A 27,920-nucleotide genomic window follows, 5' to 3' on the forward strand; every position below is an offset into this window, starting at 1 on the left:
TATAGAGCAGCGCCTGGCTCAGGGTAAGCTTCCAGGAGTATTTGTTGAACCAGTGAGTGAGGGTTCTGTCTTTGATTTTGAAGGGGCGTAGCTGCCCAGGCTCTATCTTAGCTCCAGCATGGACAAGCTATGTGACCCTGGGCAAGTTACTTAACTTCTCTACACTTCCATTTCCTTTGTAAAATGAAGATAATGAAAGCTCCTGCCTGATAGATTGAATGAAGTCCTTCAGGAAGATATTTTGAATAGTGGCTCATAAAAAACACTAGGTGGGAATTCCCTGGCAGTCCAGTGGTTAGGACTCCGCACTTTCACTGCCGAGGGCCTGGATTCGATCCCTGGTCGGGGAACTAAGATCCTGCAAGCCACGCAGTGCGGCCAAAAACTGAAAATCACTAAGTAACTGTCAGCTGTTTTTATTAGTGGTATTAACAGCACCAAACACTATTAATTATGACAATGAAATCATTTTTGAGTCCTCATTATTATCATAATCTCTATAGTAAATGCAGGCTTCCTGCTGGGAGAAAAATGTATTTTTCAAGGAATTCAAGGTGACTCACTTGGTTTAAATATTGTATGTTACTGTTAATGCTGTATCTCCATTTGAAAATTTTGGAGAATGGTACATCTTTGAACAATGTAGAAAGATAAAGTGATTCTCCCTTTCTAAAAAATGGAATTTAGGGTTTGAGCCATTTGTCAGCTATGTGGGTATGTATCAGTGAATGAGTAGGAAAGGTTCTTATTCTCCTGCACCTTCCTTTGCTTCCTTCTTCTATTCTAGTTTCTGATGCAAAGTGTCAAGTTTTGGTTATAATTACATGGGAGACCATAGTATATGTCTCTGACCAAGTGATAGCAGTATGGGTTTCATCTGTCTTGGTCACTGAAAGATTGCATTGGTTTCCCTGCTGAATCCCCTTCTTTCTGTGGGGCTGCTTCCAGGTGACAGTGAAGGGAAGCTGGACAGGGAGGAAGGGGGCACTTGGGGTGGAGTCCCTTTGCTCTCAGTTCCTGTGTGGGTTCTGTTTTTTCTGCTCTGCAATCTTATCCCTGTTATAGTTCACATGGGGCTCCTCTGACATTTCTAATCAGTTTCTGTTTGGGAGAAGATGCCTCATTGTTGGGGTCAAATATACCTTCTTCCCCTTTCTCTGAAATATGACAAGTTTCAAAGGAGAATATGAGAATGGCAGAGTGCTTCAACCATTGCGGTTTTGAGTTAATAACTACAAAGATATTCAGTTATTTCTATTAAGCAAAAACACAGGCAGAAAAATTTATTATCTTATTTTTCCTACTTTCTGTCCCAAATGAAAGGTAGAAATGGAAACCTTGACTGGGTGAATGAGAAATACAGAAGACACATTATTATCTAGAAGTTCAGCTCCTCCAGTATACTTCTGTCCTGCATGTAGAAGCAACATGCAAATGCCTTAAAAAGGGGAACTTTTATGGGAGACAAAGCTGCTAATTTGGTTGCGTAATTATTTTGTTTTAAATTCACGCAGTAAATAGCTAATGCACGTGAAACACGAGTTGTTGAAAAGTGGAATTTACAAGCCCCATTGTGTTGTGCTGGAAGACTTTCCGAAACCCAGAAAGATGATTTGGGTGTCTAATGAAGCTTTTGAACATTGTGTGTAGGCAGTTATTACTCAGAGTATTGACTGAACGGGTGAACATGCTGTATAAATTTGTGTAATTGCTTAATTAAGCAAATAGCTTTCTGTCATTTATAGATAATAATTTTACTTAAAAAGTAAACATTCTCCCCTCCGCACTGCCATACCGGCTCCATTTCTGGGGTTTTACTGTTCTTGGGTTCTTGCTTTTCCTTGAGATGGGAATATGGGTCCTGTCAAGAGGGCAGCTGATTCCTGCTGTGAAATTGACAGGCATTGCCTGAAGTTGGAATCATTATGGTTGGAAACCTGCCCTTGGTTTGTAATACTCATCTGGTCTTGTGCTTTTGGCCTTTGAGTCTTCATTTCTCAATGAGATGCTAATATTTTGTCTGTTGTGGTTTCCTCCGTGAATACTGTGCTTTGTTTTTGTCCCCGGTGAGGCTCAAAACGCCCACCAGCTCCATGAACGAATCCAGTCGTCGAGTATGGACGCCAAGCTGGAGGCCCTGAAGGACTTGGCCAGCCTCTCCCGGGATGTCACGTTTGCCCAGGAGTTTATCAATCTGGATGGCATCTCTCTCCTCACGCAGATGGTGGAAAGCGGCACTGAGTAAGCATCTTTTACCTAGACTTCCAATCTGTCCTGTACTTTGTAACGTTTTGGATATTTGTTACTTTTCTTGTACTTGCAATTTCTAGTTTTAAATGCCAGAAATTGTCTAGGCTCAGGGAAAAAAAAATGGCGTTTAAGATAATGTGTGGGCTGAGGTTTCGTAATGTATCACTATGTTCTCCATCCACCAACTAGCCATTATCTAAGACGATCTCTGAAATTTTAGATTTATAAGGAAAAATATTAGTCATTATCTCTAAAGGCCTTTCCAACACAAATTATAATTCTTCAAAATATAAATCCCTCACATCCTTTGCTTATCCCTAAAAAAAAATTTCCTTCCCTGACTCCATTTTTTTTAAAAGTTAGAATACCTCCTTATGTTTCAAAGTCTTAAACCAGGTCGAAATGACATCCCTAAAGTAATTTTTTAAAAAATTAACACTTGACTGATGAAATACATGTCCTTAATCATTTATGATTAAGTACAATAAACATTTATTAGATACCCATTGTGTGCAAAAAAGTGGAAGTTGGGAAAATTTTAAATGATGTGAACCTTGCCATCTAAATATTTATGGAGGCAGAATTCAGTTGAGGTACAATTCCTCCTGAGGGCTGGGAGTCTAGAGGTTGGACCAGTTACAGCTCATGGAACCTTATGGGGGCTGGGGGGGAGGTATCAGTGAATGGGCCTTGAAGGAGTTTGAGTTCTACCATGAGCAAGGAAGGAATGGGCATTGGGGAGCTCACCTTCTCAGGGTAGGGTTTGATTTCTGGTGTGATTCTCTGGCTACAGAGCCAGATGGGTCTAGCTTTTACATGTGTGGACAGATAACTCCCTTGACCACAGAATACCAGGGTAGGGTCCACAGGACACTGCTCATTTCCGTATAGTCAGGTGCAACTGGTGAAGACTGTTAGAGCATACCAGTTAGAGCATGTGAGAATGCTGAGCCAGCTAACTACATAGTAATTTGCTAAATCAATAATGTGCAGAGTTGAGATAGGCATTTGTTAGGAAAGAATAAATAGCATTTAGAATTGGGGTGTAAACCTGGGCCAGTTAAATCTCTCTTCAGTACGTGGTGATTTAAAGAATGACCTGCTGACTGTACATGGTAGAGACCTATCTTGACCCACTCCCTTCCTTCCTTCCTTTCTTCCTTCCTGTCTCCTCCTACACTTGGCATTATTTAGCCTCTGTAGTTGGCACTAATGAAGATTCTTTTTTTTCCCCTCATTCAAAGAGAGCATGTTTCATAACAGCAAGAATATCTCCTGTATAAGAACGTTCTCTAGAGTTTGGAGTTGGAGGCCTTCATAAAGAAGTAGAGAAAATATCTAGGAGTGAATGGGGGCAGGGGAGTCAAATCCAAGAGGACTGGCAGGCAGGACTGGGTGATCTGGAAAGGCTCAATTGTAGACAGGTATCATTTATTTTTTTGACGATGACTAAAACTCTGCTCATTACATTTTTGGCAAACATCAGCTTAGAGTAGGGCAGAGAATCTCAAATCCTGGGTGTTACCAGAATCCAAAGTGGTTACTGAAAAATTGGGGTTGGAGCTTGAAACAGCTTGAGGAAAGTTAAATTAGTTAAAGAATCCAAGAGACTGGCCCAAGGAAAAGGAGAAAGAGGGTTCTGTCTTTGTTGGAAGCTCCAGCTGAAATCTAGTGTAGCGTGTGTCAGATCCCTCATTCCTTGTTACTAGTGAGCAGTGGATTGCGAGTTGCGATTACAACCACCTTCCCTGGTAACTGTGGACAACTTCATGGGACTGCCACATGTGGTAGGCCCCTCTTCACGCCCACCACTGCTTCTGGTGGGACAGTGAGCCCTGGGACCTTCTGCCTCCATCACATTTACAAGGTGTTAGATAAAAATGTAAAACTGTCCTCATGTTTATTGATTTATCTAAGTCCCAGCCATTGATGTATCAAAAACACTGCATCAGAGCCAGTCATAATGGAACCTGCTAATATTGGGTGGTTCTGCCACAGATACCTAAGTATCCAGGGGCTTAAGCTCTGGAATATTCAGAATGACATTGTGTTAATACTTCCAGATTTATCAGAATTGCAATTATAATTACAATTACAGTGGTATATACGCTGAAAGCCAGAGTCCATGTGATATGCGCCCTGAATAGAGGACTGGAGCTGAGCTCCAGTACCTCTGGAGGTTGGCAGTTATATATTTGACAATGAGGGAAAATGCATGTTAGGGGCTTTACTTTTTTAGTTTCTCATTATATTTGTTTGCTAGTGCTTCCATAACAAAATAGCACAGACCAGGTGGCTTAAAGAACAGAAATTTATATTGGCACAGTGCTGGTGGCTGGAAGCCCAAGATCAAGGTGTTGGCAGGCTTGGTTTCTTCTGCAGCTCTCTCCTTGATTTGCTAATGGCCACCTTCTTGCTAAGTCCTCACATCATCTTTCCTCTGAGCACAAGCATTCCTGGTGTCTCTTTGTGTGTCTAAATTTCCTCCTCTTATAAGGACACCAGTCAGATTGGATTAGGACACACCCTAATGACCTTATTTTAACTTAATCACCTCTTTAAAGGCTCTATCTCCAAATACTGTCCCATTCTGAGGCACTGGGGGCAGGGATTAGACATATGAATTTGGGGGGGGGGACACAATTCAGCTGAGAAGACTCATCAAAGGGACACTCCCACTTTGTGCTCCAGAAGAGAAAGAGTAAAAACTGATACTATGTATTGTCTTGTCAACATTAGGACTTTTCATCTGTGCTGTTGCCTTACTCTATAATTCATCTTGACTTACTGAGTGACCCAAAGACTGATCACTGGGGACAGGAGGTCTGAATTATATCTCTATGTTTCACATGTTAATACTGAATTTACTTTATGTGAACCACAGTGACTGAATTCTTTTTTTTCTATAGTGTATCATCCTCATTAATATTTTAATTATTTATAATCTGTAAGCCATCCCAATTTGTTACATGCAGCCAGATTTCAGACAGATGAGCAAAACTCAAGACCAGATCTTGGGTGAGTTCCGGTTTGCATTGTCTCTTACACTTTCCCATCACACTATGTTCCTGGGAAGGGATGATGTCTCTCTGAATCGCCTTGGTGTGTGTCCTCGTCACCATTTTATATAAGTTATAGGTCATGCTACACTTAGGGATGGAGGAAAGAGGGCACTGGAGCTGTACAACCTCCTCCCTTCCTTCTGCAAGGTCCTGCAACTCATGCTAAGAAGCTGCTCATTTAATGCACAGCTATTTTCAGATCTTTTGCTCAGATGAAAAAGAAAAGAGAAAGATACTTTTCTTATAAGGAAACCTGGCTTCTCAATTAAACTTAAACAAGACTTTAATTAATTAACAGGAAACCTCTGGAATATAAACTGCACAAATTAAATAGACCCTACAATTTGGAAGGCATTTACTTTTGACTCCTGGGCAGACTTCCAGCTGGGAAAGGCAGAAGTTTCCTGAGCAGGACCTGTGGAAACTTAGGAAACACTGAAGAAATGTAGCTGGAATTTTTCTGCTTACTTTGAGCTGTAATGAGATTCAAAGATGGACTTGCCTGTTTGCCATTGCCCAAGGCTGAGCTTTTAAAGGTCTCTCTCCAGCTGGTACCAGTAGTGACGATGGGGGGAAAATTAGTCACAAAGGAGCAAGGGGAAGTGTCACTTTGGCAGAACACAGTGTCTAAAACTTGAATTTTAATTTTTCCATTCTTGTGGAATTTTGAAATTCCATGTCTAGTTTCAGCTTGAAACATCGATGTAGAAGCAAATAAATTTGTGGGGAAACTTGTTTCCCCAACCTGAGCCAGGAAATGGTGCCCATTAAGGAATGGGCAGTGGTTTTTTGTAAAGATTTCTCAGAAATTATATATTTTATTTTATTTGAAAGAAAAAATATTGTACCTGCAACTCTAAATCCATTGTAGTGAATAACACTGCTTTTCTTTGGGTTTTAACGAAACACTGTGTTCTTTTTCTATGCTGCTATGCACATAGACAATTGGACGGTTTACCCTGTGCCCTTCTACTGTTCACCCATCAGAAGAACAGGGGGAACATTTCCAAGAATGAAAGGATCCTTATAGTTTCCCACTTGGCAACATGACAGGAAAATTATGCCCTTGGAATATGAGTAAGCAGTAGCAACACTCTGGCAGAAAAGTTAAGAGTGAAAGAAATTAAATTCACATGTTTACGAAAAACTCATTTTTTTGAATTAGCTTTATCTCCTTAATAAAAAAATATATTTATTGTTTAAAAAATAAGTGTAAATAAGCAGAAGGAGGAGAATAAGAGTCATTTGTAATCTGCCTTTCCAGAGACAAACATTTTTAACATCTTGGTGTATATTGTTTTTGTATATTCTTTTAGATACACACACACACATACACTGGCTTTACAAAAGTAGAATTATATTATTCATGCTCTCTGTAGCCTGCTTTTTGTACCTAACAATATTCCCATGTGATTAAATATTATTCCCCTCATCATTTTTGTTATCTGCCTATTAATTCGTTTTTAAAGCTCTGTTGAGGTACAATTGATACGCAATGTAATAGGAGAGTTCGAAGGATATGCAGAGTAGAGTTAACCATTCCTCTGTTGTTGGATATTTACACTGCTTTCAGGTTTTTTCAGGATTATGAACATTCTCTCATCAGTTTTTCTTTCAGCAGAATCTCTGTGAATATTTATTCTGTTGGAATAAAATTCCTGATTCAGAGGATATACACATGTTGAAGCTGTGTTAAATTAAGAACAGCCCCATAGCTTGTTGACATGTCCTAATTTGTACTTTACCATTCATGTCGGGGGTATGTCCATTCCTAACACCCTGGGCAATACTGGGCTGGCGTTTCCTTAGGGATTCTAGCTTTCCTAAGAAAAATAGCAGTGAGGTATTTGAGGAGCTTTCACTGATCTGGGGAATTTATAAGTACTTTTTATTTGCTTGGTTGGTCATTTCTCCAAAATTGGCTGTATTAGGAACAGGTCAAAGAGTCCCGTAGTTGTTTTAGAGATATGTAAAGCCCTTAAGTAATTGTCTTAAAAACAAACCACATTTGCTGTATGAACTATCAATCCCCTCCCCATTCTGTCATATAGATGACACAGATGAGGATGTTTGGGTGTATGTATAGCTATGTGTGTTTGTGTTTATAACAATCGTCATTGTTAGCACATGAACAGTTTCATATTAAACTGCGATTATTCAGATCGTTTCCTGCTGGCTGGAATCAGAGCTGTGACTGTTTCTCAGGAGATGTGAAAATTGAGTTATGACCTGAATTAAGCACCCTGAAATGATGTCTTGGCTTTGATGTTGCCTGGCACCCACACTTGAGAATGGATTTGTAGGTTTTATTCATTTAGCAAAGTATATATTATTTAAGTGCTGAATATTCCTGACACTGGGTTAGGCACATGGGTGTATGTGTGTGCGTAGAAAATACAAGCATGCATATGACAGTTTGCGACTACGTGTGACATTTTTTGAAATTTTGTCTTCACACAAAAGATGAATTTCTTTTTTGAAAGTAACTTTGTTAACCTCCACGGACATGGATTGTTGGCTCTAACTCATGCTGTCGCTTCTGAGAATTCAGTGTCTCTTATAATCCTTGGTTGTTCTGGAAGGTCCAGGCCAGGCCAAATTCATCAGCGACTCTTTGCCAGCCGCCAAGCACAGGTCACACCATGTGTGTCTTGCACTTCACCTCGGACAGAGGCCATGGGGAGGAGCAAGTAGCTCCCCAGACAGAGTCGGAAAGAACCTGTTCTGTGTGGTCTGTGGGCCCCAGCTGAGAAGCCTGCTGTGTCTTCCCAGCTCCCTCTGTCTGCTTTCCTGGAGCTGCAGTTAGCAGAGCTCAGGGAGTTCCAACTGCAGCAGCCCTTCTGGGGCCCGGCCAGAAATTTGCATCACAAACGCTAAAGGGGCCAACCGTCTAGGGCTTTGTCGGGGGTTGTGTGGCAGAAAATCCCTTATGCTGGAACTCCGCCTCGCCATCCCTTTTTGCTTTGTTTCTGTGTCTTTGTCTATCACTCCAGTAATGGAAATGAGAAGGGGTCACACAGCCTGTTTAAAGAAGAGATTATCTTCTGCTAGGGAAAAGATGCCATAGCTTGGGCTGAGGTGAGGGGCTTCTGATCACTGTGAAACATCAGTCTTTCGAGAATCATTTGTTCTCCAGATATGTTTCTTTTAAAGTGGGTATATATTGAGAGAGAGAGAAACTCAGTGAGGAAAACAGACATCACAACAAAAAGTTCGTCTTCTGCTTACGTTTACTCTGAAGCCAAAGTGAGGAAGTGGAGAAGTAAGAAACACTGTTTAGGCAATGAATTTCTTTCTGCACTCTGGTCAGGGAGAACTTTCTAAGGCCAGGGTCTGCTACAGGGGGTAGAACACATATATAAACCTAAGGATGCTCAGGCCCTAAGCAAGAAAGTTATTTTGGAAAATTGCAGTGACTGCTTTATATATTACACACACACCCCCAACAAGCATTAATTTTGTAGCAGTTCTGTTAAAAGATTAACTGAGGCATATTAAAAATTTTTAGAGTGTACTTGAGCAAAAATCAGTTAGAATTGGTCAGTGCCAAACTGGAAGTGATTAGGAACACTCTACCCACCGGGGCTGGTGGGGGAGAGGGGAGACTCTTGTAGAGAAGAAGTGGAAGCAAAGCAGGGGAGTTGTTGGATTGGCTGTAGTTTAAAGTCTAGTTGGCTGTTTGTGATTGCTTGTCCTTAGGTTTCCATTTCCTAATCTGGAGGCATTTGCAGGTTTAGGGTTTTAGATTGCTTTTACAGGCCTCCAGAGCATTAGAGCCCCTTCGGTCTAAAGGCCTCCTTGTTCAATTAATTTAACAGTTCCAGACTTAATGGAGAAGTTGCAAGATCAAGCGTCACCAGTTGTCCTGTTTGTGTCCTTTACAAAGACCTAACTGCAGAGAGCCCCTTGCACCCAGTTGTCCTGTCTTCTCCTAATTGTTGCAGGAAGGGGGACTCCTTCCAGGGCCCGAGAGTGGGCTCTTGTCTAACACTCAGAAATGAATTGTCCTAGGAGACACATGTACTGACAAAGCAAAAGACTTTATTGGAAAGGGGAGTCCGGGCAGAGAGCAGCAGGGTCAGGGAAGCTGGGAGAGCTGTTCCTCCACGTGGCTCACAATCTCAGGTTTTATGGCAATGAGGTTAGTTTCCAAGTGGTCTCTGGCCAGTCATCTTGCTTGTTCTCATATTTGGACTGACTCGGGGTCCTTCCTGGTGGCACGTGCATCTCTCAGCCAAGATGGATTCCAGTGAGAAAGATTCAGGGAGGTTGATAGGACATATGGACTGGCGTCTCCTCCCTCCTTTCCACCCCTCCTGAATTCTCCCGGTTAGTTTTTGGTGGCAGCACCTTGTTTCTTATCAGGACCTCTTGTTGCCAGACAACTCATCCAAGTGGTTATCATCGTGCCTGGCCAAGACGGGTGGTTTCAGTCAACGGTTCCCTAACATAATCTCTTGCAATCTGGAGCTATTCCTTAGTCTTTCCTTTTCTCTCATGGCTTTGACATTTTTTGAGATTAGAGGTGAGCCATTTTTAGAATATTCCCCAGTTGGGGTTTATTAAAAGGTAATTAATTAAAAGGTAATTATCAGGGAAAGATAAAAGCATGGCTTTCATAGAGATTATAAAATTGAATATGTGTTAAAAGAATGTATTTTACTCATCTGATACGAGGGAACCAGGCAGATGTTTTCACTGGTTCAAAGGAAGAGTCAAAAGGGCACAAATTTATATGAAACAGAGCAATGTCGAAATGAATTGTAAATGGAGACAAAACTGGTTTTTCACCTGCAGGGAGGAAGTTAATTAAATCACCACTAGGCAGGACAAAATGTACATATGCATCAGTTACCTACACCTTAAAGACAGCAGGGCTGGAATCAGGGCTGGATAACCCAGAAGAGTAAGCCATAGACGCTGCATAGTTTCCTTCTGAAACACGAAGTCCTTTTTCTACAGGTTTCTCCAGTGTTTTCTTCTTTTAGAAAACATATGTCTTTGGCTAGAATATCACAGATGCTTGTGTTTATTTCATTGCATCCTCTTAATGGCACATGATGTCTCTGTCTTATTACTGATGTTCACTTTGACCACTTGGTAAGGTAGCGCCTTCCTGGTATCTCCCTGTAATGCAATCTCCCCCCTTTGTAAATAATTAAGAAATCATTTTGGAGTAGTTACACCATGGGAAATGGAAAGTGGTACAAATCGGGTTTGTATATTTTCTGCCAGAGATTTGGTTCTTCAACAATACTAACACACCACTCTTTAAAGCAATGTAGGCCATTTGTTCCCTGTTTTATTCATTGGGCTATAATTTATCACTATTATTATTTATTTTGATGTCCAGTTTGTCCCAGATATGGCTTTGGAAACTTCATCAAGCTGTATTCTGTATCCTGCCTTGTCTCCCATTATTCTTTGAGCATTTCTGTACTTTTTGGCTCAGTGAAATGTTCCAGGCTTATCTAGATCTTTCCAGCCCTGGACCGAGTCATTTCTCCAAGGAACCCCAGTTCCTTTTAGTGGAGGGTGGTGTTTGGCTCTTGCAAAAGGGCCCAAACTCTGCTCAGGCCTCCTTCCCCATGGCCACCTACTTCTTCCACTCTGCCCAATGGCTATTTGAAGGAGAAGGAAAGGAAGCTAACATATATGTGGATGAAAAATGTCCGCCTGCCATATCAGTAAACAAAGGACATGTGGCCATCACGTCATCAGCCACTGCAGCTGCCTCCCACCGCCCTGAGGGGGTTCAGGATGGAGAAAAGCAGGATACTGGCCCTAAATCGCTAAGGTGCATGTTAAAGGAATGATTTCAGTGAGCCCAGACTGTTGCATCTTCTCATATATGGAAAAGCACTAAATCCATTAACTTAAGATGTGTGGTTTTTCTTTAGTTAACCATAATCTTTTGATGTTCTGACTCCCTGGTTTATTGCAAAACTCCTATGTGTCCCGGCTCCTCCCTTTCCTCTTTGGAGCCATCCCTCAGCACTATCTGAGAGGCTGCCTCTGGAACTGAGTCCTCAGAAAGTCCACCGAATAAAATATAATTCTCAACTTTTAGGTAGTGCATTTTTTCTATATATATCAAATATATATATATATATATATTTTTAAATAAAGGCAGGTTAAGGAGGGGGAAGGGCGCAGGAAGAGGAAGATCACCTTATATACATTTTTAACTCCCCAGTTTTTTTTTTTTTCTTTCTTTTTTTTGTGTGGTACGCGGGCCTCTCACCGCCGTGGCCTCTCCCATTGTGGAGCACAGGCTCCGGACGCGCAGGCTCAGCGGCCATGGCTCACGGGCCCAGCCGTTCCGCGGCATGTGGGATTTTCCCGGACCGGGGCACGAACCGGCGTCCGCTGCATCGGCAGGCGGACTCTCAACCACTGCGCCACCAGGGAAGCCCTAACTCGCCAAGGGAAGCCCTAACTCGCCAGTTTTATCAAATACTAGATCTGATCTTCTCGTGCTCAGTTAGGTTTCTGAAGTGGTTACATTTTATGAGGTCGAAAATGTGAAACTTAACTTCTTCCGAATTGAGTACCTACTCTGCATGTGCCTGACATTATAGTAGTTGAGCTACAGAGCGAGCCTTTGCCTTCAGGTAGCTAGAAGGACAGTGAGATGTCCTAAGTCATGCAGCTGATGTATTCTCAGCACTGTGGACATGGGCGCCACCCTCAGTCTGGTCAAGGAAGGGAAATCAGAAGTCAGGGAGGCTGCACAGAGGAGCCTTGAATCAGATGAATTTGGGGTAGGACTTAGCTAGTCCGACAGGGAGGGGAAGGGCATTCCCCCAGCAGAGGGAAGAACACACTTAATGCCAGAGAAATGTGGCAGACTTGAGGAATGGGAAGTGGTTTGATAAGGTTAGAAACACTTGTTTCCTAATCTTTTTGACCTAATCTTTAGTTTTTAAAGAAGCATAATTGTCCTTTTTTACAGACATGTTTTTTTGATGGTGCACTTTTTTTGCAGACTACTATCCCAGGGTTCCATCTGTGGTCCTGGAATTATTGCAATGTCTCACAGTGTCTTCCTTCAGAAGAAACTTTTTTTTTTTTTCTCTCTTAAGAAAAGAGAAAGTAGAATTAGTGGGCATTTTACCAAAGAAAGATAATCAACTATTTCTCCCTTGTTGAGCATGTACTTAAGAACAACTGGACTAGTGTTTTTTGGCTCTGCTTTTTCATTGAAAATATGCCCCTCTTATTTCTAGGGATTTCCCCCTGTTGAATATATACCCATTCTGAGCCAAATGGAGTGTTCTTGTTGCCTTTACTCATAAGTAAATGCAATAGGTTGGTTACAGTGGTTTAATCCCCATCTTTTGATTGTTTTGTATCATTAAAAAAACACCAATTTATTGCTTGGAGAAATGTTTTGAAATGAATTAAGTTCTCTTAATGACTGTTAAATCTGCCCTATATCTCATCCTGGGCTTTCTTCATGATCTGTAATTTGTGTAAAACTCATTGCTTTCACACATGCTCCTTACATGACTGTTTTTGAATTTTGCAGACGATACCAGAAATTGCAGAAGATCATGAAGCCTTGGTAAGAATTTCTGATGGGTTGATTCAGATGATATAACACTTCCTTCTTCTCTGCATAATTAAACCCTGTCCTCTGACTGATTGTGTAACTATGTGTCTAGATGTTTAGAGCAAGTGATTTATTTTTGCTTGCTTTTTGATGTTCTTTTTTTAAAATTAATTAATTAATTATTTTTAATTGATTTTTTTTTTGGCTGTGTTGGGGCTTCGTTTCTGTGCAAGGGCTTTCTCTAGTTGTGGCAAGAGGGGGCCACTCTTCATCGCGGTGTGCGGGCCTCTCACTATCGCAGCCTCTCTTGTGGCGGAGCACAGGCTCCAGACGCGCAGGCTCAGTAGTTGTGGCTCACAGGCCTAGTTGCTCCGCAGCATGTGGGATCTTCCCAGACCAGGGCTCGAACCTGTGTCCCCTGCATTGGCAGGCAGATTCTCAACCACTGCGCCACCAGGGAAGCCCCTTTTTGATGTTCTTATGAACAGGTTTTTAAAAAATTTATTTCCCTTTTCTCTTTACTTTGTGGTAGAAAGAGTATTTTATGTTTGTAACCATAAAATGATCACATCAGGATTGCTACCCTTCTCCTGGAGCAAGGCTAGGCATAATTTTATGTATTACTTAAAAAAAAACTTTCTTTTTTGTGGCCTATGTGATGTTCAAAATCAAAAGTCTTTGATTTTCTTCAGTGGTTTGGTAAGAAAAAGATCCACATTAAAAAAATATTTAGGGCTGAAGTATGGAATGAAAATTATTTACTTTCAGTGTGAGAATGTGTTCAACCACCTATATATTTGTGAATTGCCTGATAATTATGTCTGGAAATCTCAAAACTTCTTTCTTAGAGTATTCCCTCCTCAGTGCCTTTATTATCCACTAAACAAGGTGAGTCCAAAGAGGATCTAACAAACTCTCTATAATAGGTTGAACAAAGTCCCATTTTGCTAAGTTGTTAAGTGTACAGTTTCAGTTTGAGAAGGAAGACTGAACAGTATCTGAAAATGTGCACCTTATTTTTTAAGCCTTCAGAGAAAATTCTGATCAGTGTATGATAGTGGTCTAAAATCATTCATCTTCCCCTACCCCTCCCACTAGAAGAAGTATTAATTGCAGGAACTCTTCAGTTATTAAATTCTAATAAAGTAGAAATATTGAGTTTTTAGGGTAAAGCTTCTTAAACCTAACTTTGATATATATTTTTAATATAGTAGAAGCACTTAATGGTAATAGCAGTAGAAGCCATCTTTTATGGGAATTTACTCTGTCCTGGGCATTGTCTCAATGTTTACACTCCTTACTTCTAATTCACACTTTTATCCACCATACAAGATGAGTAAAATTAGAATTGTTTCCTTTATGAAGAAGTTAAAATGAGGTGGTGTTGGGATTCGAACTGATTTTTTCTCTAACAACCTCATACAATTTGCTAATGCAGAAGAATTTTGGGCTCTGAAGCCAAAATAATTTCTTAAAATTTATCTGCCAGTAGTTTTAATCTTTTGGTATATAGAGGTGTTGGAAGTGTGACTAAGCGTGAATCATGATTTCCATTTATCAATCGCAGACAAAATCAATGCTCAGGGCCCTGGTAATTGCAAAGTAGCTTAATCAGACTAAGTACCATAGATAATAATTATAAACTCTAGACAAAATATCGGAAACAGAAACATCTAAAAACAAGTGTCTGAAGAAACTGTATAGCAACTGAAAACAGACAGAAAGAAGTAAGTCAATCTTTGAGAGAACAGATAAGCCCTAGATGAGATTTGTGTATTTGCAGCTTTTTGCCTGAGGAGTCCTGCTTATCCAGGTAGCATGGGGTGACAAGAACCCTCAGTCTTAGTAAGTTACTAAGAGGATATAGTTTGGGGCTGGCAGAGCAGCTAGATTATTAAGGGGAATCCATGAAAGGAAGGAGGCTCAGAGGGTATGAGACGACCCCATATCTATATATAAACTCTGCCAGCTCTATCACTGATCACTGAAGTGTGAATATACGTGTGTATGGGAACCCCAAAGGGACCTGGTTAAATTAGCAACTGGAAATGGAAAGAATTGGGAAGAGATTTAAACTGTCACTCACTGAGGAGTTTGGAGTCTGATTCTAGCCAAGTTAACTTCCTACTAGAACAAAAACCAATTCTTCAGAAGAACAAAGCTGAACTATGGCCTTGGCAATGTTTCATTCCCAATGTTCAGAATACAGTAAAAAATTACTAGGTATATAAGGAATAGGAAAAGATGACCTATACTTAAGAAAAGAAATAAAGCAAGTAGTAGAAGCCTGCCTTGAGATGACCCAGATGTTGGAAATAGCAGATGAAAATTTTAAAGCAATGTTTATAAATATATTAAAAGACTAAAGAAAAGCATTAGCATATTAAATTCGCAGATGGGGAGTCTCAGCAGAGAAATGGAAATAAGAAATAACCAATTGGAAATTATGAAACTGAAAAGTATAATATTTAAAATGAAAAATTCACTGTAGGAGTTGAAGATGGCAGAAGAGACAGTAACCTTGAAGATATATCAGTATAGGTTACCCAATCTGAAGACTAGATATAGTGAATAATTGACCTGTGAGATAGTAGCAGTTGATTTTAAATACATTTAATTGGGGTCCCAGAGAGAGAGGAAACAGATAATGGAGCAGAAAAATGTTTGAGGAAATAATGATAGAAAATTTCTGAAATTTGTTGAAAAACATAAATTTTTAGATCTAAGAAGCTTGTTGAACCCAAGTGGGATAGATAGAAAACTATGCCTAGAAACATCATAGTCAAACTTCTGAAATTGAAGGATAAAAAGGATACCTTGAAGGCAGCCAGAGAAAAACAACTTATTACATTAAGAAAATAAAAATAAGAATGAGAGCTGACTTCTCATTAGAAATATGGAGGCCAGAAGGCAACTTCTTAAAAGTGCTGAAAGAAATAAAAGAAAACTTGTCAACCCAGAATTCTTTTCTAATAACACTATCTTGGAAATGAAGGTGAAATAAGAGTACTTTCAAATAAAGGAAAACTAAGATGGTTCATTGTTAGCAGATACACGCTACAGGAAATTTGAAGGAAGTTCTTCAATTAAGAGGCGTCAGATCAAATTTGAAAAAGCAGGACCCAGCTATATGCTGTTTACAAGAGATATACTATAAATACAAAAGAACATGTAGTTTGAAAGTGGAAAAACATATACCATGTAACTGGAAATAATAATAAAACAGTTGTTTTATTAATATCAGGCACAATAAGACTTCAAGGCAACATATTATCAAATATTAAGAGAGATAATTCACAATAAAAAATGGTTGGCTCATTAGGAAGACATAAAGTGTTAAATGTGTCTGTACCTAATATATAAGGCCTCAAAGTACATGAAGCAAAATCTGACAACTAAAGAGAAGTATAGACAAATCTGTAATCATGGTTGGAGATTTTAACACTCTTTTCTAATTTCTTTTTTAATTTCTAATCTTCCTTCAAGAAAGAATTTGCTAATCAACCCGGAGGAGTACAGTTAGCTGATAGCTTCCTGCTATAGCACGTTCAAGATCCATAACAGCTTTCAAACTATACACGCTCTTTCTAGGCAGCCCCTAGTCAGTGAGCCTGATGAGCATGGTGCACATACCAGGGCCTCGCCATTTCTGCCCATTGTGGGACCCCTCTAACAGTCCGTATTTATACTGAGCTTCCTCTTGGGTTGGCTGGGACTGTCGGATCTACATCTGCTCCTCTTTCCTTTCACAGGCATCAGATCTACCTCACGGTCTGAAGGGTATTCTTACCCAGTCTTGCTTTGTGCCTCTTTATCTTTCACAAGCACCACCTATCTTCCAATAAGCCTCTTGCTCTCCTTACTCCATCTCAGCATTAACTGAGGACTAAACTGACACAAAACTGACCTATGAGGAAATAGAAAATCTGAATACCCACATCTGTTAAAGAAGTTGAATTCATTTTCAAAAGCCTTTACACGATGAAAATAGGTTACAATGGTGAATTTAATTATACATATGCAGAAGAAATACCAAATCTACACATATGGTTTCAGAAAATAGAGGTAGAGGGGAAAAGTCCTCAGTCATTTTATGAGGCCTATGAGGCCAGTATCACTCTGATACCAAAACCTGACAAAACCAATGCAGGAAATAAAAATTAATCAACAGAGGTGCAACACTCCCCAGAAACATATGAACAAATACAATCAAGCAATGTATGAAAAGTATTTGTGGGCCTTCCCTGGTGGCGCAGTGGTTGAGAGTCCGCCTGCCGATGCAGGGGACACGGGTTCGTGCCCCGGTCCGGGAGGATCCCACGTGATGCGGAGCAGCTGGGCCCGTGAGCCATGGCCGCTGAGCCTGCGCATCTGGAGCCTGTGCTCCGCAACGGGAGAGGCCACAACAGTGAGAGGCCCTGCGTACCGCAAAAAAAAAAAAAAAAAAAGATTTGTGGCCTGTAAAGATGTAAAGATTTATCTCAAAAATAGTTTAACATCTGAAAAATCAGTCACTGTGATTTAGTATTTAGCAAAATAAAGGAGAAAACTTAAAGAGAAAAAGCATCTTTACAGATACAGAAAGTAGATAATAGATACAGAAGAAGCATTTCTTAGCGTCCAGCAGTCATTCATAAAAATTCTCAGTAATCGAGGAATAGAGGGAACTTCCTCAACCTGATAAAGACTATCTGCAAAAAAAAAAAAAGCGTTACACTTAATGTTGGAAGACTGAATCCCCACCCCTCCCAATAAAGACTGGGAGTAAGGCAAATATGTAGCACTTCTGTTCAAACTTGTACTATAGTTTTTAGCCATAGCAATAAGTCAAGAGAGAGATAAAAGACATAATGATCAGAGAGGAAGAAGTAAAACCAACTCTATTCGTAGAGGACATGATTGACTATGTAGAAAATCCTAGGGAATCTATAAAGAAACTGCTAGATCTCATAGCTGAATTTAGCAAAGTTTCAGGATATAACATGAGTATATAAAAGGGACATATTTTTATACCTTAATAGCAAACAACTGGAAAATGAAATTTTATAATTTCCATTTACAAAGTGTCAAAAATCATAAAATTCTTAGGAATAAATTTAACAAGAGACATCAGTATCTGTTCACTGAAAAAATAATATATTGCTGAAAGAAATTAAAGAAGACCTAAATAAGTGGAGAATATACCATTTCATGGATTGGAAGACACAGTATACCTAAGATAGCAATTCTCTCCAAATTAGGTTCAGTGAAATACAGTCTTTTAAAAAGTAATTACGAGCCAATCCTAAAAACTTAAAGGAAATGTACTGGACCTAGAAGAGCCAAAACAGTCTTGAAAAACTCATAAAAATCAGTAAAGTTGGAAGATTTCATTAACTGACTTCAAGGCTTCCTGTAAAGTTAGTTATTAACACAATATGATATTGGTGTAAGAGGATAGACAGATCCATGGAATAAAATAGAGTCCAAAATTGATCCACAGTTAAATTTTCAACAAAGGAGCCAAGAGAATATATGCTGACGTAAGTAATGCTATGATTCTAAAGGGTAAGGGAATGTCTGAAGGGCAACAGAAATCCATACATTTCAGTGTATATAAGTTTTACCAGAAACAAAATAAAATACTAGGGAAAACTCAAAGGGCAGGGTAGAACTATATTCATTAATTCTGGCAGTTAGGAATATATTCAGTATGATTTATTAATATCTTTGAAACTGGTCTTTATTTTCATCTTTTCTCTGCTTCTCTTTTGGGCATGACACCCAGTGGAGACATTTGGAAGCACTACTCTTTTATAAAATTAGCAGCATAAAATTTAAATGCTTTGAGATTGGCTGAATTTTGTTGGAAAGAAGAGGGTCTCTACTGAATTGATGAGAAATATTTATTTGAATCATTCCAGCACACATGGTGTGTTGGCTGTGACATGGCTCTCAACCAGCATGTAAAGTTTGCAGTCGGCTTAATTTGTGTCAGTCAGTGCTGCAAAATCTTTAGCTTGGCACTTTCTAAAAAAAAAAATAAACCAAACAAATAAAAATGCTCCCCACATGTGACATGTGGTTGCTTTATATTTGTAGTCCTTTTAGCCTTGATCTTCTGCACCCAGCACTGATTTCAGAGACAGGACCCTGGCTCCTGCCTTCCCTCTTGGAGCCTGAGTCACTCCTCTAGCAGTGAAATAAGCATCTGTGTCAGGGTTCAAGAAGAGCTTTTATAGCTGCCTCATTTGAAATGAGATGATTGAGTCCGTTGATTTGGAAGGTAATAAAATTTTAGCATGGCTCTCCTTTTCTTGCAACTAAGGATTTGAAGTTGAATTTTGAAAAAATTCTCCCCATGTAAACCTAGTATGCCATCCAGCAACCAGTTATAATGAATTATATATGTCATATATATACTATATGTATAATATAGTATATATGCATATTATATATTTTATAATATATAACATATAAACATAGTATATCTAATAACATTTATATCTATATATTTATAAGATACATATATATGATTATATATAATAGATGTCTAATAACATATCCATATACTTATATATTTAAATATATTAAATGTTATTAGATAATATTTATATAAATATAAATTATATAACATTTATATAAAACATTAGATGGACCAAGAGAGCTCTCCTTCTCCTGGGCACCTTGGTGTGATGTGAAGAAGCTTCTCTCATTTGTCAGTCGTTCACATTAATGGGTTATCACAAAGCACAGAAAGCCCTAGCTGCACTCTCAGAAATGATGCTCCAACTCCTTAACAACCTTGGGGAGTTAAATCCTGGTCCCGAAAGCAGCTTGGAGGTTTGGAAACCAAACAATACTCTTTCCCTTTTTCTCCATCTTTTTCCCAGGTCCTTGCAGCCTGTCTGAGGAGCCTGTAGGCAGAGCTCTGGAACACTTGAGGGACAATCCCCAGATGTTACTAAGGCCATTTGGATTATGAGTCCGTTGAGCAAGGAGCGGAGTCATTTTGCCTTCAGATAATTAGACAGCATAAATACAGTTTATCTTTTGCTTTTAAAGCAGTTAATGAAGACTAATATCATCTCTAGTCCCAGCTACAGCGAATATAAAGAAGAGTTTGATTTCAGCAGCATGTTACTCCTTTTTCACTGCCCGTTCCATTGCTTGTTCTTTTAGTGACAATACTGAGGCAGTATTTTTGCACTGTGTGGAGGTCACAAATGCCATCCTCCAATGTCTTATAGATGGGCATCTTATAGCAGTTGAGGTCTTTTAGCGTGCCAGGTGTAAACAGATGTCAGCCATTCGTTATCACTTGGTGGTTGTTTTTTCCTTTTTATAAGTAAAAAAATTGCTAATATGGTTTATCACTAATAATATAATAAAATAATAAATTAGCTAATATTGTTTACTAATAATTCTATACATTATTATGTAATAATATTTTCACAGTAATTCTAATGCCTGCATAATCTGTTAATAAATCTTACTAATTGCTTTTATTTCCTGGCTCTCTTATTTTCCTGAGGCAATTTCCTGCTTGTTTTTTTTTTTTTTTGCAAGCTAATGTTTGGATTTTCTTAGGACTCATTGTCTGTAGAAAGAGCCATTCTGGAATTTTTATATAACCTTTCTTGCTAGTATTTTTAATCCATTTTCCGCCTATCTTTCTACTTTTTTTTGTTTTCTTAAAATAAGCTTGAGTTTTCTGGTTTGAAATTTCCTTTTTGGGGCATGATTCTCTGATGCCACCCTGTATGATTGGGATTGCCCGCCTGTGACTCAGAAAAGCCTTAAAAAAATATTTGCTGCTTTTCTCTCTGGCTTGAAACGTTTGGCTTTTCTTGCAATTTTTTTTTTTTTCTCTCTCGAAGGACAGAGAATTCTTGACACAATGAAGACAGACATTTGAAAATCATGAGCTTTATGTACCTTTTTAAAATACCACTTTGCATAATGATAATAACTAACATTCGCATACTGCCTTCCATGTGCTATACAATGCTTAGAGGGCTCTAAGTATGGTAGCTCCTTTCATTTCCCCAGCAATCCTCTGAGTTAGGTATCACCACCACCACCAGCATCACTGTCGTCCTCATTTTTATAAAATGAGGAAACCGAGGCATACAATGTGTCCTTGTCCACTGAGAGCTGGAGGGTAGCCTCTGCTGTCTGACTCCAGAAACCAACCACTTAGCCATTTCTATCAGGCGCACCTCATCCCCTTTGATCTCCGGCAGCTTGGGATCACGGTCCTTTCCTGAGAGCCACTTCCTCTTTGGTAGGTCTCTTTTCAGCATCACAGCTTTGGAGATGATGCAGAATTTTCCAGGTGTGTTATTGAGGCTGGGCTGAGAACACTAGGAAGAAGGGAAATTGTGAAGCTGTTTTAAAAGAAATATGAGCTTGTTTCCTATTCTATTAATTGAAAATGGATGGGAAGATTCAATGTAGACACTTTATGAGACTTTGTAGTGTAGCAATTGTGATATATAAGAGTCTACAGATTAAAAATCTGAACAACTAGTTTTATTTTTAAAAAATCAAGCATATGAATCAGTGTGGTTGTATATAGTGTAGAGATCCTGATGGGCGTAATTCAATGTACTTGAAGAGAAAGTACTTCTCTTGAGAGTTTTGAGTTACTATTTATTATGGTGATAATTTACAGTAGAGGTAAGTTTCTGTAAAAGATTCTCAGTGTTGGTTTGAAAGCCCTAGAAATCAGGGTATTGTCTGATAAGGGTCACGGGTGGAGCTTGTTTAGAAGGCCGTTCTTTTACTTGAGCTTGCCTGATCTCTGCTTAGACTTCTAACCCACTCATGAGACCCTTCCTACAGCCTTTTGAATCACAGCAAGTCTATGGTCAGCAAACAGTCATTATCTATAATATTCCAGAAAGGTATTATATAAAGCCTATTAACTAAAGATAAAATGCTGGCCAGTATAGTATAGAAATGAATATGTTTACTTACATATATATTTGTATCTATGTGTGTGTGTGTAAATGCACTCACCCAAATACACACACAAATATAGACCACAAGAATCCTTTGCAAAATGCTAATACTGTTAATAGAATTATTTATAATCTTCCCTGTTGGATACCCAGAGATAATAAAGAAGCATATTGCCCTCTTCCTAATTTTTGTTTGCTGGGAAGCTTTTTTAAGCTATCATTTACTGAATTCTTGTATGTTACACACTTTATTAAGTGCTCTACAAGCAGCCCTGTGATGAAATAGATTTCACTATCCAGTTTTTCAGCAGAGAAGACAGAGGCTCAGGGAGATTAGGGACCTGCCCAGTACAACACAGCTCACCTGAATGAGAGTGTGAGTCCAGGTGTGTCCCACGGAGGCCCTGGCTCCCCTCTGTGAAGCCACCTGCCTCCTACCTATTGACTCATGTTTGCAAGGACATTGCCTGTGGCCCAGCTGCTTATCCCAGCGATCTCTTACAGTTCTGCTTGTATTCAGCTTTCTAAAGCTTTCTCACTTCTGTCTTCCCTTGTATTTAGCTCTTGGGCCCATCACCCTTATACGATCTTGTGTTTTCCAGCTTTGGAGACATGCTGTCCTTCACTCTGACGGCCTTTGTGGAGCTGATGGACCATGGAATAGTGTCCTGGGATACGTTTTCGGTGGCATTCATTAAGAAGGTAATTCAGATTGTGCTTCCCAAGGTCAAATCACTTCCTTCTTTTACAGATATTTTTCTCTGATTTGAGCATATTTTAGAATGGTTTGTTTTAGTTCTTTGTGTTAAAGTGTGAGTGTGGTTTTTGATAGTATTATGTATGTGGGGGTCAGGGCACCTAAATTCTGTATGAAAAATGATGTTTTCTCCCCACTGGGATCATAAGGGATTGTATAATACATGAGAACCCATAGTCAAGGAAAATCAAGGTGACATGTTAAAATCAGAGAAGCGTCTGCTGAGCCGCTCTTCTGGACTCTGCTGTTCTCAAGATCTAAGTAGAGTTCCTGCTGTCCTTCCCAATCCTTCTCCCCTTAACCAGGTGTTCAGGAAAAGGGAAAGAGGCAAAATATACTGATTATTATATGACTGGGTCTGAAGTAGGAATGTAAGAGAAGAAGGTGTGCTTGGATCCATGCCTCTTAGGCCGAGTAAGCCTGCTTACTGGTAATCTTGGCGCAATAAATGTCTCTGAGATCAACTAATTCGCTTGGTTCCTACTTTCCTTAGGAGGGAACTAACGAAGGTACAGGCAAAGGTGGACCTGGTTTGGGGAGAGAGGGCAGAAGAGGCCCCTACCATTCCCAGCAGTTGAATAGTAATAAAGACGTGTCTGCAAATTTACAATTCTCTTTCCAGTGTTCTAACAAAAAGTGAATAGCCCTGACTTTATAACTATTAAATGTAGTATTAAATCAAGAATCATTATTTATTAATTTTTTAACTTATTTTTCCTCTCTTTGTATTTGTGAAATGGCTGATAAATGTATTGGCATCTTTCTTCCTGCTGTTTTTGGAAATGAAGAGTTGTTTGGAATTCATACATTTATCTTATCTAGATTCCTGGGAAGGGTTGTCTAAAATAAAGAATTTCAGAGAGTCTGTGCAAAAGCTGGAAAATCAAAGCAAAATCCAGTATGAGTCACTTGAGTTTTTAAAGACTTTTATTTTGAAATCATGGTAGAGTTATAGAAAATTTGCAAAAAAATAGTACAGAATGTTCCATATAAGCTTCAACCAGTTTCCCTAAACATTTTGCATAATAATAGTATCATTATCAAAACTAGGAAATTAACAGTGGTGTAATACTGTTACCATTATTTGATTTCAGCAGTTTTTCTACCAATTTCCTTTCTCTGGTTAAGGACCAGATCCAGGATCCAAGACTGCATTTAGTTGGCGTGTCTCCCAATGTGACATTTCCTCAGTTTTTCCCTGTCTTTCATGACTTTGACAATTTTGAAGAATACTGGTCAGTTATTTTGTAGAATGTCCCTCAGTCTGGGTTTTTTGATATTTCCCTCATGGTTAAATTAAGGTTATGAATTTTCAGCAAGAATATTAGAGAAGTAATGTTGTGCCCTTTTCAGAGCATCACACTGGGGTATGAGATGTTAATATGCTTATTAATGGTGATGTTGACCTTGATTATGTGGATAAGGTGGTATCTTGTGGGTCTCCGCACTGTGAAGTTATCTCTTTTCTTTTTGAAGTTAGTCAGTACCTGGAGGGAGACACTGCCTTGAATTGAAGAGCATAGAAGAGCTCCTAGTCTGTTCATTGAGGGTGTTGGGAGCAGAAGCCCCACAGATTGAACGCCTTCATGATGCCTATTTTTTCCAGAGGAGGGCCAATTGGGAACCCAGGGCCTTCTTGACGCACCTCTGAATCCCTTTTTCCTACGAGGGAAACAAGTAATGGGAACCACCTAGAAAACATACAAAGAAGGATGAAGCCTCTTTTTGCCTATATTTGTCAGTGGTATGAATTGCTCAAAAAAGGAGAAATGACTGTAGAAGAGAAAGCCAAGGAAATCCTGATGTGTTAGGAAGTACTTTCCTTTGGTGGTGACAGGAAATGCAAGCATTAGATTATGAATGCAGAGAAAAAATTGCTGTATTTTTTCTTTCCAAGATAAAAGTTCTAGAGAAATGGAATATTATTCAGCCGTAAAAAGAATGAAATATTGCCATTTGTAGCAACATGGATGGACCTAGAGATTATCATACTAAGTGAAGTAAATCAGACAAAGACAAATATTATAGGATATCACTTATATGTGGGATCTAAAAAATAGTGCAAATGAACTTATTTACAAAACAGACTAACAGACATGGAAAACAAACTTATGGTTACCAAAGGGTAAAGGGGAGAGGGATAAATTAGGAGTATGGAATTAACAGATACACACTACTATATATAAAATAGATAAACAACAAGGACCTACTGTAGAGCACAGGGAACTATATTCAATATCTTGTAATAACCTATAATGGAAAAGAAGCTGAAAAAGAATATATATATGTGTGTGTATATATATATATATATATATATACATACACACACACGTATATATGTACACACACATATATAAAACTGAATCACTTTGCTGTACTGACACTAACAGAATATTGTAAATCAACTGGACTTCAATTGAAAATAAAAGTTCTAGGGGAAGTAAGTTCAAATCTGAAAATACTGGGTTTTGCAGATTTTTCATACTTAACAGAATTTTTCAATTCATTCTGAATTTATGGCAAGCCTTTCTTTCCTACATCCAAATTGCTTTGCTTTTCTGATATTAGAGCCTCTTTTGCTATAAAAACAGTGCTGTTCTGAACGTGAATTCCTTGAAGTTATGTTATGCTTTCACCCACATTATCTCTTTTGATCCCCACAGCAATCCTTTGTGGAACAGAGCAGTTAGTCTTGCTACTCCTGGTCAGGAGATGAGGACACAGTGGCTTGGGGAGATTGAGTGAGGTTATAGAGAGCGGGGTGTCATTGGTCCCCCGGGTCAGGGCTCCCTCCCCCATCATCATGCACCTGTGTTTTAAGCGATGGAAAGAACAGCTCCTGAAGAATAGTCTTGTTGAAGCAGCGTTACCTGTTGTTCAGCCCTCCCTGACCTCACTGGTGCAGAGTTAACTGATTTCTTCTGCTCTCCATTCTCCTTGGATCTTGTATATGCCACTATCCCAGCACTTACCACATTTCTGAGGACTTCTTGTCTTTTGACTGGCTCTCCCAAGAGACCATGAGTCCTTGGAGGGTGGAACCGTGGCTTTCTTCCTGTCTCTATCCTTAGAACCCGGCATAGAGTAAGACCTTAATACGTTTCTGTGAAATGAATGAGTGAAATTTGCTCTGGAAGCATTTTTTTAAACCCTAAAACTTGAAGAAAAAAAAAGAATACTGTGCCACTGTATTTAAATATATTTCAATTAAAACTTCAGTTATGAATATAAAGGAATTACAAAGCTGTCTTTCTTTAAATGATGTGAGATGTGGTTAAGAGAGAATGACAATAATCTAATTTCCTAACTGCCTATGAAAACAGTTTTCATTCACTGAAATTAAATAAAAATCATATTAGATCTAAGGAAGCAAAGACTAGCAGTCTTGGCAGTTTAAGTTAAAAATTAAATATTTTTCAAAAGGCAGCACGTTTAATATATGCTATCCTCATTCCTAGTCATTCTGTTTCCTTTGCATTGCTACTTAAACCTCAACTCCTTATGTGAATTAAAAAAAAATGGTCATCAGAAAATGACTTTATAATTGATAGTTTTTGTAAGATTAACTTTTTTATTCATTAGCTGGATCAAATTCAGCACTTTGACAACCCAGGAATTGTATACAGGCAACTGTCTTTTAAATGGAGCTTTATCTAGACAAAAATCAACTAGGAAATGCGCTGACAAAAGATGCTTATCTCTGTGGTCCAGACTTGGCTTCCTATTAATGCCAAATTCATACGACTTTGGAGCAATATTTTTCCCCTGCCAGCCTTGGTCTCCTTCCCCACTATCTATTTTGTTATGTGTGAATCTAGATTCTAGTTTACAAACTTTTTCTGTAATAAATAATATCATTTCATAAACACTTTGAAACTTGGAATCCCTTGATGCCAATATATAACATTGTTGCTTTTTAAAGACTTGGCTTCTTAGGGAGAGGGTCAGAAGGCATGGAGAGGAAAGAAATGGAAAAAAAAAAACAAAACCTAGAACTTTCTGTGCTACCAGTTGGTTTTCCCCTAGCCAAGTATAATATCAGTGCTTTTTCTTGGAAGGAAAGTTTTATACAAATGCTCTTGAAACCTTAGCTCTGCAGGAGGGCCTGGTTCACCCTGCAGTATTTTCAGTGCCTGAATAAACATCCAGCCAGTTTCAGCTTAGAGACCCAATAATTTTTGCCTCTTAACAACTTGAGAGATTTATGGGCCTCTGCCCAGATAATTTAAAATATGGGAGTGGAGCTCCATGTTCTCCATGGATCTTTTCAGTTTTGATAACTTAGGATAATTTTAAGATCTCAATCTAAGTGATTCAAAGAAGTGTTTATGTAATTTTAATAATTTGTATCATTGATTCATGTGATGACCCTTAGCTTCTAAAATGTCACCCAAATAGTCCTATGTTCTATTTCGGTAGCACTTTTAAATGAGTGGAAGCACGTGGAGGTAATATATATAATTACTTTTAGTTCCTCCTACCTCTTTTTCCCTTTGATACAGACCTACTTTCAAGAAGCTGTCCTTCGATTGATTTAAGCCGGCTCACCTGTGTTGACCAAAAGTACAGAAATGGAGCTGGGAAAAATTTAAAGGCAAAGGAAGTCATTAGTGACTTTTGGGAAGACAAGGGAATTTAAAATTTAACCAATCTTTAACCTTCTATAGCTATACTACGATCTGTAGTTTTTAAACTAGACATAGAAAATAACATTTATACAGTCACAGATTCGTCCATGCACCAATAAGGAGCCTGTCTACAGTCATCATGTTTGCTCAATCGGCCCTGATGCCTTGGTTATCAGTACTCATTAGTTGACAATATTGGGTCATTTAGATGTCTAGTTAAAACTATTGACAAAATAAGGGAAAAGATAGAAGTTAGTTTCAAAAAACGACTAGTATATCCTACAGAATTGTGCATAGGACTCTAATGAGTTGTGTGCCTGCTCTCTGCCAGCTTAGTGTGTTACACAAAATGTTGTACCCTGCTTCAGGCTTGCTGAAGAGATGGGATCTATGTGTCAAGGAAGAGCTGAAGTGATGGAAAAGATTAACTTTAAACAATACCTTGAGGAAGGTAATGGATTAGTTTCATGAGAGAGAAATATATAAAAATGGCAAATGGAAATGGAATATATATGTGGGGCACAATGTCTGAATGAAAGCAAAGGCCATAGCCTGTTTTACCATCATTGTATAAGCCTGTTGGGAGCAGGTGAGAGTTAATAATTTGCAGAGAACTTTAAAACCCATTATAAGAAAGTGTGCTTCATACCAGGAAAACATTGAGAGTTTTGATTGAGTATTTCAAGAAAGGAAATACTGTCACAGGACATTTATGGAAGTAAA

General features: G+C 38.9%; 1 protein-coding gene across 3 annotated transcripts in view; it reads left to right on the forward strand.

Annotated features, from left to right (window-relative positions):
* Nucleotides 1-27,920, forward strand: part of ELMO1 (engulfment and cell motility 1) — a 548,606-nt gene that overhangs the window by 165,705 nt on the left and 354,981 nt on the right. For all 3 annotated transcript variants that reach the window (XM_022583104.3, XM_089917010.1, XM_022583084.2), the window contains 3 exons: nucleotides 2,072-2,241; nucleotides 12,844-12,879; nucleotides 22,415-22,514. In XM_022583104.3, the coding sequence (XP_022438812.1) occupies nucleotides 2,072-2,241; nucleotides 12,844-12,879; nucleotides 22,415-22,514 (306 nt within the window). The remainder of the gene's footprint in view (nucleotides 1-2,071; nucleotides 2,242-12,843; nucleotides 12,880-22,414; nucleotides 22,515-27,920) is intronic.

The sequence above is a fragment of the Delphinapterus leucas genome, chromosome 9 (assembly GCF_059928025.1).
Source record: "Delphinapterus leucas isolate spDelLeu-1000000601 "Yukka" chromosome 9, BTC_Dleu_Yukka2, whole genome shotgun sequence".
In the NCBI taxonomy this organism is placed as follows: Eukaryota; Metazoa; Chordata; class Mammalia; order Artiodactyla; family Monodontidae; genus Delphinapterus; species Delphinapterus leucas.